General features: G+C 37.4%; 1 protein-coding gene across 1 annotated transcript; it reads left to right on the forward strand.

The window, feature by feature from the left end:
- The first annotated feature begins 413 nt into the window (after positions 1–413).
- IFIT1 (interferon induced protein with tetratricopeptide repeats 1) lies at positions 414–12,361 on the forward strand. Its single transcript, XM_007963500.3, has 2 exons — positions 414–534; positions 10,103–12,361. The coding sequence occupies exons 1-2, from the start codon at positions 530–532 to the stop codon at positions 11,532–11,534; spliced, it is 1,437 nt and encodes a 478-aa protein (XP_007961691.1). The 5' UTR covers positions 414–529; the 3' UTR covers positions 11,535–12,361.

Here is a 12,361-nt window from a genome sequence, read left to right on the forward strand (position 1 = left end):
GTAGATTTTTAGATTTGATAGTAGATTACTTCTAAATATAGAAACTGAAAATAGAGCTATATAGAAACTGAAAATAGAGCTACCTCCTTCAATTCTCATTTTTCTGTGTAGTCATCCAGAATCCAGCCACCAGCTGCCACAATAGGCAACAACGGACTGATGATGTTCTTTAGGGAGGATGCGAATCTGGATCCAAATGCTGGCCAGTGATTGGGTTTCTGCAGCACTAGAAACATCTATGGTTGCAGGTCTGCAGTTTATCTGTTTTATCAAAATAGAAACAAAGTTTCATTTTCCCCCAAGCAGGAATTCAGCTAGCTTTACTTTCACTTTCTCGTTTCGGTTTCCGAGGTTTCCAACTTGCAAGGACACACCCACAGCTTACACCATTGGCTGCTGTTTAGCTCCCTTATATAACCCTGTCTTGGGGTTTAAACGTAACTGAAAATCCACAAGACAGAATAGCCAGATCTCAGAGGAGCCTGGCTAAGCAAAACCCTGCAGAACAGCTGCCTAATTCACAGCAACCATGAGGTAAGGATTTCTTTGCTTCTCTGCCATAATATCTAAAATTTTTGAAAAAATGATAATTAAATACTATTTCAACAGGTTAGATCTCAGTGTGGTCAAGTTTTCTAATTCCTCAATTTGAGTATCTGCTTATGGACTGAATGTGTGCATGCATGTGTGTGCACATTCGCACATATATAAATTGTTTAATTAATGCATTTTTAGTTTGTTAGTGTGAACTTGAGGAAGCTTACCTCATGCTGTCGCCCAAAGAAGCGGAGGGAAATGGGAAAAGAGTTTTGCAGGAAGGGAGAAAATGATCCCAATCTGAGAGATTCCTTCCCATCAGATTCACTTCTGTCTGATCTGGGGAAGGAATGGACAGCTTGTCTGGGTAGAGGCATTGCTTTCTGCTGGTTTCTTACCACAGAGAAAAAGCAGGACCCACAAGACTGTGAAAGCCTCAGTCTTGCAGCCTCTCTGATGTCTTGTGGGTAATACAGTGGAGATGTGTTAGGAAAAGCTCACAGCCTTCCTCCGTAGGCTTCTGGTCTCACTTTCTGCACTGCTGGCCTCTTACAACAGATTTTCTTAATCAGACTGAGCTTCAGATAAACAGATTGCCTCTTCCCTGGAAAATCCAGGCTCTTGGTATATCCTTGACTGAAGATGATCCACATCTGCTTGGGAAGAGCCATATCTTCCTTACCTAAAGGGCTTAATGTGGGAATTCCTCAGCTGATTTAAAAACTGTTACTTAGGCCAGGCGAGGTGACTCACGCCTGTAATTCCAGCACTTTGGAAGGCCAAGGTGAGCAGATCACCTGAGGTCAGGAGTTCGAGACCAACCTGGCCAACATAGTGAAACCCCATCTCTACTAAAAATACAAAAAATTGGGCATGGTGGTACTCAGGAGGCTGAGGCAGGAGAATCGCTTGAACCCGGGAGGCAGAAGTTACAGTGAGCTGAGATTGCACCACTGCACTCCAGCCTGGGCAACAGAGTGAGACTCCGTCTCAACAAAACAAAACAAAACACCATTACTTAATACTGATTTGTAAATTTTCCCCTCAATGCTCCAGTGGTCAAAATTTTGAAGGGGTAAAAATTCCAGAAAATGCACATTATGGGCCTATGATGAACCCTCCTCTGTAAACAGATGGAGTTGGTACTGATAATTAAATCATAATAATATTAAATGTTGTAAAGGTAGTTATCACTTTCTGAATTCTTATTAAGTGCCAGCCTGGCTTCTAAAAGTGTTATGTAAATTATTCCATTTAGTTCTCAAAAGATACTTATGAGGCAGGCACTTCCACAGTCATACATCATGTAACAATGAGGATACACTCTGAGAAATTTAGCTGTTAGGCAATTTCATCATTGTGCAAACATCAAACCTAGATGGTATAGCCTACTGCACACCTAGGCTATAAACCTGTGCAGCATGTTACTGAATACTGGAGGCAACTGCAACACAATGGCAAGAATTCGTTTATCTAAACATATTTAAACATACAAATGGTACAGCAAAAGTGTGGCATTAAAATCTTATAGGACCACCACCAAATATGTGGTCCTTTGTGGACTAAAATATCATTATGCAGTGCATGGCTGTATGATCCTGATTTTACAATAAGGAATCTTAGATTTAGAAATGTTAAGATCACATAGACAATAAGTGGTAGCTTTGAGATATGGACCAGGATCTCTACATTCAATGATATTTCATTAAACCTTTAAATCAATGTTTCCTAAAGGGTGCCAGTGGGGGCTCATGAGGTTTTTTCAGATGGCAAACTTGTTTGCTTTTATGTTTATGTTAATATGTACTACAGAAAAAATATATATATATGTATATATAATTTGTAGAATTTTATTCAGTTTAGCAATGTAATTTTTATTGTGATAAAATACATGTAAAATAAAATTTATCATTTTAATTACTTTAAAGTATACAATTTAGTAGTATTTAGTATATTCATGATACTACTGTTCAATCATCATCACTATCTAGTTCAAGAACATTTTTCTCACTATGTGGAGAAACTCCATAGCCATTAAGCAGTCACTCCCTACTTGCCCCTTTCCCCAGGTCCCAGCAACTGTTAATCTGCTTTCTGTCTCTATGGATTGGCCTATTGTGGATATTTCATATAAATGGAAACACATGCTATGTGGCTATATTGAATTGTTATAATTTTATATTTCCTAAGCATCCCTTTTTGAATATTAAGTTGGACTTTCTCATTCCAGAAGCAGGGCTCAGTCACCCTTGATACAGTTTCTAGTTTTCACCTTTTTCCAGTTCCTCAATGTGATTGATCCAGATATCTGCTTTATAGAACTACCTCCTGGTGACCACTTTCCTATAGCATAGCAGGGTATGACCTATTTGACTTGCCCCCACTGACCTCACCCCCCGATATGGACCAGGTAGATGTGCTGCAGTGACCACCTCTCAGTCACAGCATGACCCCTTGGCAAAACTTGCACCTGCTTGCTCTAAACCCACCAAATAGAACTCTCTGCAGGAAACCCACCTAGGTAACACCCTGGCCTCCCACAAAGGCTTGGGCCCACATTCCCTACTCGCCGGTTGAGCATGCATGTCCTCAATGGTTCCCCCTTTCCCATTGGCCCTGCAAGGCATATTGCCCTCTTCTCTCTGGATCTGTAAGTAATAAGCTGCTTCTGTTATTTCACATACTTTTTTTTTTCAGTTGCCTCCTTTGTATCTCACCTGACCAACACACTCAAACCCAACTTCTTCACTGATCATGGCTTTCCGAGAGAGAGGCTATCTCGACAGAAATAAACTAAACACATGTCAGGCAAGAACCACAAGGGCATCTGCCCAGTATAAACAAGTTTCCTATAAAAGGGGACACCTAGACATAGATCAGACACTTAGGCATTAGGCTGTTCATCAAAATAAAGAAATACCCCAAGAAAGTCACATTGTAAATATCCATGACCAAACACCCTGGAGCTCTTTCAAGTCAGGGCTATAGATTGTAGCCACTCTCATCAGAGAGACCTCAAGACCAAATTAGAAAAAAAAAATACAACAGTGACCTTTTGGATCAGTTTTTTTCATTTAGTGTAGTGCTGTCAAGGTTTATCCCTGTTGTGTCATATATCAGTACTTCATTCCTTTTTGTGGCTACATAATATTCCACTTTAGGGATATATTAACATTTTTCTATCCATCAGTTGGTGAACATGTGGGTTGTTTCCATTTTTTGGCCATTATGAATAGTGCTGCTATGAACATCTGTGTGCAAGTTTTTATTTGAACACCTGTTTTTAATTATCTTAAGTATATATCCAGATGTGGAACATCCAGGAATGTTTACCCAGGAATGTGTCATATGGTAAATATTATGTTTAACTTTTTGAGGTACAACCACATTGTTTTCCACAGCAGTTGCATCATTTTACATTTCCACCAGCAATGTATGAGGGTTTCAATTTCTCCACATCCTTATTGTCTTAGTCCTTTTTGTGTTGCTATAGAAGAATACCTGAGGCTGGGCAATTTCTAAAGAAAAAAGGTTTATTTAGCTTACAGTTCCACAGGTTGTACAAGAAGTATGGTGCTGGCATCTTCTCAGGTTCTGGTGAGGGCTTTGGTGCTGTGTCAAAACACACTGGAGAAGGTCAAAGGGGAAGCACATACAAAGAGGGTCTAAACCCAGGGGGCATCCTGACATTATAACAACCCATTCTCAAAGGACTAATCCATTCCCCCAAGAACCAATCCAGTCTCATGAGAATGAGAATTCACTTACTGCTACTAGAATGGCAGCAGGTCATTCATGAGAGACCTACCTGTATGATCTGAACACATCCCACTAGGCCCTACCTCCAAAATTGTGACACTAGAGATCAAATTTCAGTAGGAGATTTGGTGGGGACAGTCAAACTGTATCAAAACCACAGCACTTGTCAATACTTGTTCACCTATTCTCCTTTTTTAAAATTATTATTGTAGCCAACTTACTGGGTGAGAAGTGATATCTCATGGTTTTGGTTAGCATTTTTCTAGTATCTAATGATGTTGAGCATCTTTTCATGTGTTTTCTAGTCCTTTGTGATTGTTCTTTGGAGAATTGTCTACCCAAGTCCTTTGCTCATTTTTAAATTGGGTTGCTTGTCTTCTTGTTGATGAGCTATAAGTATACTTACATATATTTCTCCATACAGGAGTAATCATACACAAACAAATATATAAGGATTTGGTTCTTTATAAAACCAAAAATAGGGTAGTGTTTTGGACACCTTTCTTGATTAACTGTCTGTATATTATGAAAATCCATCAAACTCAACTAGTTTTGATCTAATTCATGTAGTCTAGTGGCTACATAATATTCTATGGTATATATATACTTAATTTATCTAACCATTCCCTATTAATATTTCCAGTTTGTTGCTAATATATACAGTGTTGGTAATGAATATTCTTGAGCATACATCCTTATGTACTGGTGATTTTTTTCTGGGAGATAGATTCTGAAGAGTGGAATTACTTTGTTGAAGGAAATGTAATTTTAATAACTATCATTAATTTTAATTTTGATTTTAAAATTAAAATTTTAATTTTAATTACGATTTTAAAATTAAAATTTTAATTTTAATTACTTTAAATTTTCATGACTATCATCAGATTGATCTTGAAGGCCATAATAATTCATGGCTTCAGAAATTGTGTCCTCATCCATTTAAACTCTTGCCAATCTGAGTGGAATAAAGTTATAAATTATTGCTTCTTTAATTTGCATTTCTCTAATGACTAGAGGCTAAGGCATCTTTTTTCTTTTTATAGAGACAGGGTCTTACTGTGTTGCCCAGACTGATCTTAAACTTCTGACCTCAAGCAAATCTCCTGCCTTGGCCTCCCAAAGTGCTAGGATTATAGGCATGAGTCATTGTCCTGATCCAGAGCATTTTTTTTCATATTTATTGGCCATTTATATTTGCTCTTCTACAAATTATCTATTCATATAGATTTGCAGTTGTCTGTCGAACTATACCAATTTGCAAAACACTTTATATATTACAAATGAGAATCTTCTCCATATTAAAAACATTTTCCATATTTTTATTATTTTTCTATTTACTTTGTTTAGAGCACCTTTGCCATAAATAAATCATAAATTATTTCATTATGGTAAAACATATATAACATAAAATTCATAATTTTAACCATTTTTAAGTGTACAGTTCTATGACATTAAATACATTCACTTTATTGTGCAGCCATGACCACCATCCATCTCTAGAAAATTTTCATCTTCCTAAATTGAAACTCTGTACTCATTAAACAATAATTTCCTATTCCCTCCTCCCCCAGTGTGGAGGATCAGTCAGAGTGATGAGAAAAACTATAGGGAAAGAATGCAAACCTTCTGAAAGTTCAGAAGGTTCTGCAGAGCCCTGGAGGAGAATAGCCGAAGGCAGCTGTTCTATAACCCTGAGGCAGAGGGCAAGGAGTAGGTACAAGGGAGTGTGGGGGAATTTATCTTAAACAGGCTTGTTTACTTATAAATGTTAATTACCTACAGGTTGTGTTGGCTCCAGGTTTTCGGCATTGTGCCTGCACTGAATAAAAGTAAGCATCTCCAGCTTCTCGGAGATGTTCTCTGGCCATTAGAGCCAGGCAGTCACCTCGCTGCTTTTACACTGCATACCTGTGTCTGAGTACTCATTTCATCCATCAGCCAGGGACTGCGGGACAGACCCGGCACCCCAGTCCCTGTTAATCACTGTTCTACTTTCTGTCTTTATGAATGTGGCTACTCTAGGTACCTTATATAAACTGAATCATACAATATTGTCCTTTTGTGACTGGCTTATTTCACTTAACATAATACCTTCAAAGTTTATCCATGTATCAGAATGTCTTTTCTTTTTTAAGGCTGAATATTCCATTGTATGTATATACCACATTTTGTTTATCCATTCATCCATCAATGGACACTTAAGTTGCTCCTACCTTTTACTGTGTGAATAAGCTGCTATGAATATGGACAAATAAACATCTGCTTGAGTCCCTGCTTTCGCTTCTTTTTGGGTATAAAACCAAAAGTGGAATTGCTGGATCAAATGGTAATTCTATGGCTAATTTTTTTGAGGAATTACCATACCATTTTTCACAGCCTTTTACATTCCTTTTGTTACATTGCCCCCTTTTACATTCCTACTATCAGTGCACAAGTGTTTCCATTTCTCTAGATTCTCACCGATATTTGTTATTTCCTGGTTTTTTTTTTTTGTTTTTTTTGTTTTTGTTTTTGTTTTTTTAAATAATAGCTAACCAAACAGACATGAAGTGGTATCTCATTGTGGTTTTTATTTGCATTTCACTAATGATTAGTGATATTGAGCACCTTTGCATATGCCTATTGGCCATTTCTATATTTTCTTTGGGGAAATGTCTATTTAAGTCCTTTGCCCATTTTTTTAATCAGTTGTTTTTTGTTGCTAAGTTGTAGAGTTTCTTTATCTGTTCTGTATATTAATCCCTTATCAGATATACAATTTTCAAATATTTTATTTCATTCTGTGATTTGTCTTATCACTCTGTTGATAGTATCCTTCCATGCATAAAAGTTTTTAATTTTGGTGAAGTCCAGCTTAACTATTTTTACTGTTATTGCCTGTGATTTGGGTATCATATCTAACGAATAATTGCCAATTGCCAAATACAATGTTGTGAAGATTTTTCCTTAAGCTTTCTTCTGAGTTTTATAATTTTAGGTCTTACATTTAGGTCTTTCATCCATTTTGAGTTAATTGTTGTATATGGCATAAAGTAAGGGTCCAGCTATACCCTTTTTCATCTGTATATCCAGCTTTCCCACATCGTTTATTTAAAAAAACCATCCTTTCCCCATTAGATGGTCTTGACATTCTTACTGAAAATCATTCCACCGTTGTTATGGACTGAATTGTGCACTCCCAACCCACCCCTACCCCAAATTCTTATGTTGAAGCCTTAACCCTCTTATGTTGAACTGTTATTTGGAGATAGAATCTAAAAAGAGGTAATAAAGGTTAAATAAAATCGCAAGAGCAAGGCCTTAATCCAACAGAGCTGGTGTCCTTAGACACCAAAGCTCACTCTCTCTCTCTCTCTGCCACCGAAGAAAGGCCACTTTAGGATGCAGCAAGAAGGAGCCATCTGCAATCCAGGAAGATGTTGCTTGCCAGCAACCAAATTGGTTGTCACCTTCATTTAGGACTTCTAGCCTCCAGAACTCTAAGAAAATAAATTTCTGTTGTTTAACACATCCACTCTGTTATATTGAGTTATGACATTCTGAGCTAACTAATACAGCCAGATAAGTAAGGGTTTTTTTCAGGGCTTTCTATTCTATTTCACTGGTCTATACATCTGTCTTTATGCCAATGCTGTAATGTTATGATTACTGTAGCTTTGTAGTAAGTTTTGAAATCAGAAAGTGTGAGACATCCAACTTTGTTCTTCTTTTTCAAGATTGCTTTGGCTATTTGAGATCCCCTGAGATTTCATATGAATTTTATGTTGAATTTTTCTATTTCTGCAAAAAATGTCATTGAGATTTTTATAAAGATTGCATTGAATTTGTAGATCACTTTGGGTAGTATTGAATAGTATTGACATCTTAATATTATGTCTTCTAATCCACTAAATGTCTTCTAATCTTCTAAAGAACAGAGGATGTCTTTCCATTTATTTATAGCTTCTTTAATTTCTTTCAGCAGTCTTATAGTTTCCAGTGTACAAGTCTTTTGCCTCCTTGGTTAAGTTTATTGCTAAGTATTATATTCTTTTTGATGCTATTGTAAATGGGATTGTTTTCTTAATTTCCTTCTGGGATTTTTTAATTGTTACTGTATAGAAATATGACTGATTTTTCATGTAGATTTTGTATCCTGCAATTTTGCTGAATTTATTTGTTAATGTGTAGAATCCTTAGAATTTTCTTTATATAAAATTATGCCATTTGTGAACAGAGATAATCTTACTTCTTCCTTCCTTTCCAACTTGGATGTCTTGTATTTCCTTTTCATTCCTAATTGCTCTGACTAGAACTTCCAGTACTATGTTGAATAGAAGTAGTGAAAGCAGCATCTTCCCTCATTCCTGATGGTGGAGGAAAAGCTTTCATTTTTTCACCATTGAATATGATACTAACTGTAGGTTTTTCATATATGGCTTTAATTGTGCTGAGATCATTCCCCTCTATTAGTAGTCTGTAGTCTGTCAAGTGTTTTTTTCATAAAAGGTGTTGAATTTTGTCAAATGCTTTTTCTGCATCAGTTGAGATGGTCATGTATTTTTTCCCTTCATTCTGTTAATGTGATATATTACGTTGATTCATTTTTGTATATTGAACTATCCTTTTATATGAAAGACTCCATTAAGATGACTTTTTTTTTTTTTTTTTTTTTTTGAGACTGAGTTTCACTGTGTTACCTAGGCTGGAGTGCAGTGGTGCAATCTCAGCTCACTGCAACCTCTGCCTCTCAGGCTCAAGCGATTCTCCTGCCTCAGCCTCTCAAGTAGCTGGGACTATAGGCATGCACCACCATGGCCAGCTGATTTTTTTTTTTTTTTTTTTGAGTAGAGACGAGGTTTCACCATGCTGGTCAGCCGGTCTCAAACTCCTGACCTCAAATGATCTGCCTGCCTTGGCCTCCCAAAGTGTTGGGATTACAGGCATGAGGCACCGCAACCAGCCTATATGACATTCTTGAAATGACAAAATTACAGAGACGAAGAAGAAATTAGTGGTTACCAAGGATTAGGGGAGTAAAGGTGAGGAGGTGACAGATGTGACCATAAAGGGGTAATATGAGGGAAATGTGGTAGTGAAGACTACTTTCTTTTCATTATCAAAGTGGTGGTCTCATAGGTTTACTCACGTGAAAAAAATGACATAGCACTATACAAAAGCATTGTTGTACCAATGTCAATTTTCTAGTTTTGAACTATTGTATTATAGTTGTGTAAGATAGAATCACTGGAGAAATTGGGTGAAGGATACACTGGATCTCTGTACTGTCTTTACAACTTTCTGTGAATCTATAATTATTTCCAAGTAAAAAAATGAAAAAAAATTAAAACCCTGGTCAAATATTCTCTCTTTCATGTGATCTTAATTTGTTGCATTCCATGCAGAGTAAGGTCCTAAAGTCAATGTTTCCTAAGGTTCTGCATTTCTAACTGACCTCTGTCCTAATTATCTTAATATTAAAATAAGAAACTCTCATATAGCATATAATATGCTCTCAGTGCTTTACACATATAAGTTTACTAATCCTCACCAAATCCAGTGTGATAAATACCATCATTATCTCCATTCTACAAATAGGACTCAAGTACAGAATAGTTACTTGGCTGGAAATTGCTCTAGCTAGCCTATGAAGCCAAGCAAACAATATCAACAGTCCATGAATAACTTAAAAATACATTAACTTTAATGAAATCTAAGTAAGTGTGATCCTTTCAAGGATAAGTACTAAAATACAAGGTGTCTTATCTGACGCTTTTCTTCTGGCTGTTCCTCACCTAACAAAGAAAATTTGTTTTTGTTTTTACAGTACAAATGGTGATAATCATCAGGTCAAGGATAGTCTGGAGCAATTGAGATGTCACTTTACATGGGAGTTATTCATTGAAGATGATGAAATGCCTGATTTAGAAAATAGAGTTTTGGACCAGATTGAATTCCTAGACACCAAATACAATGTGGGAATACACAACCTACTAGCCTATGTGAAACACCTGAAAGGCCAGAATGAGGAAGCCCTGAAGAGCTTAAAAGAAGCTGAAGACTTAATGCAGAAAGAACATGCCAACCAAGCAAGTGTGAGGAGTCTGGTGACTTGGAGCAACTTTGCCTGGGTATATTACCACATGGGCAGACTGGCAGAAGCCCAGGCTTACCTGGACAAGGTGGAGAACATTTGCAAGAAGCCTTCAAATCCTTTCCGCTATAGAATGGAGTGTCCAGAAATAGACTGTGAAGAAGGATGGGCCTTGCTGAAGTGTGGAGGAAAGAATTATGAGCGGGCCAAAGCCTGCTTTGAAAAGGCGCTTGAAGGGGACCATGAAAACCCTGAATTCAGCACTGGGTATGCGATCTCTGCCTATCGCCTGGACGGCTTTAAATTAGCCACAAAGGGTTACAGGCAGTTTTCTTTGCTTCCCCTAAGGCAGGCTGTCAGTCTAAATCCAGACAATGGATATCTTAAGGTTCTCCTTGCCCTGAAGCTTCAGGATAATGGACAGGAAGCTGAAGGAGAAAAGTACCTTGAAGAAGCTCTGGCCAACATGTCCTCACAGACCTACGTCTTTCGATATGCAGCCAAGTTTTACCGAAGAAAAGGCGCTGTGGATAAAGCTCTTGAGTTATTAAAAAAGGCCTTGCAGGAAACACCCACTTCGGTCTTACTGCATCACCAGATAGGGCTTTGCTACAAGACACAAATGATTCAACTCAAGGAGGCTACAAAAGGGCAGCCTAGAGGGCAGAATAGAGAAAAGATAGACAAAATGATAAGATTAGCCATATTTCATTTTGAATCTGCAGTGGAAAAAAAGCCCACATTTGAGGTGGCTCATCTAGACCTGGCAAGAATGTATATAGAAGCAGGCAATCACAGAAAAGCTGAAGAAACTTTTCAAAAACTGTTATGCATGAAACCAGTGGTAGAAGAAACAATGCAAGACATACATTTGCAGTATGCTCGGTTTCAGGAATTTCAAAAGAAATCAGAAATCAATGCAATTATCCATTATTTAAAAGCCATAAAAATAGAACAGGCATCATTCATAAGGGATAAAAGTATCAATTCTTTGAAGAAACTGGTTTTAAAGAAACTTCAGAGAAATGCATTAGATCTGGAAAGCTTGAGCCTCCTTGGATTTGTCTACAAATTGAAAGGAAATATGAATGAAGCCCTGGAGTATTATGAGCGGGCCCTGAGACTGGCTGCTGACTTTGAGAACTCTGTGAGACAAGGTCCTTAGGCACCCAGATATCAGCCACTTTCACATTTCATTTCATTTTATGCTAACATGTACTAATCATCTTTTCTGCTTACTGTTTTCAGAAACATTATAATTCACTGTAATGATGTCATTCTTGAATAATTACATCTGATAAAATATTAGTTGTCATTCTTGAATAATTACATCTGATAAAATATTAGTTGAATAATTACATCTGATAAAATATTAGATAAAACAATGTGTGTGTGCATGTAAGAAAGAGAGAAATCATTTGTATGAGTGCTATGTAGTCGAGAAAAAATGTTAGGTAACTTTGTAGGAAATAAAATATTGGACTTACACTAAATGTTTAATTCATTCATTTTATTGTGAAATAAAAATAAAATCCTTAGCTCCTCCATCAACTGAACAGACCCTTTTGGCCAAGGAGACCCCAGAAACCTTAAAAACTAAGTTTCCCAACCATGACGAGATGAGCGATCATTCACACCTCATTATATTCCCTCCCTTGCTAACTGCCATTGGACTTTTTCCACTGAGTTAAACAGAAACCCGTGGAAAACAAAGAACAGAAGACTCACTCCTTGGCTGACTTCACCTAGCTCACTCCACCTAGCACCACGGCCAGACTCCCTTCCCCTCTTGCGGGTTCCACATGACAACTGATCAGCCTTCCCTCCTGATAAGTGACCACCGCCCACAGACTGGTTCTGGCCAGTCCATGGAGGCTGCACACAGGGTGCCTCAATGTCCTTTGTTTCACCTTTTGACATATGAAGCCTAATTTTGCTGCATTTTAATGTTAAGTCTCCACCATAAAGTGAACACAGAATGCTTGTAACATA

This window comes from Chlorocebus sabaeus, chromosome 9 (genome assembly GCF_047675955.1).
Source record: "Chlorocebus sabaeus isolate Y175 chromosome 9, mChlSab1.0.hap1, whole genome shotgun sequence".
Taxonomy (NCBI): Eukaryota; Metazoa; Chordata; class Mammalia; order Primates; family Cercopithecidae; genus Chlorocebus; species Chlorocebus sabaeus.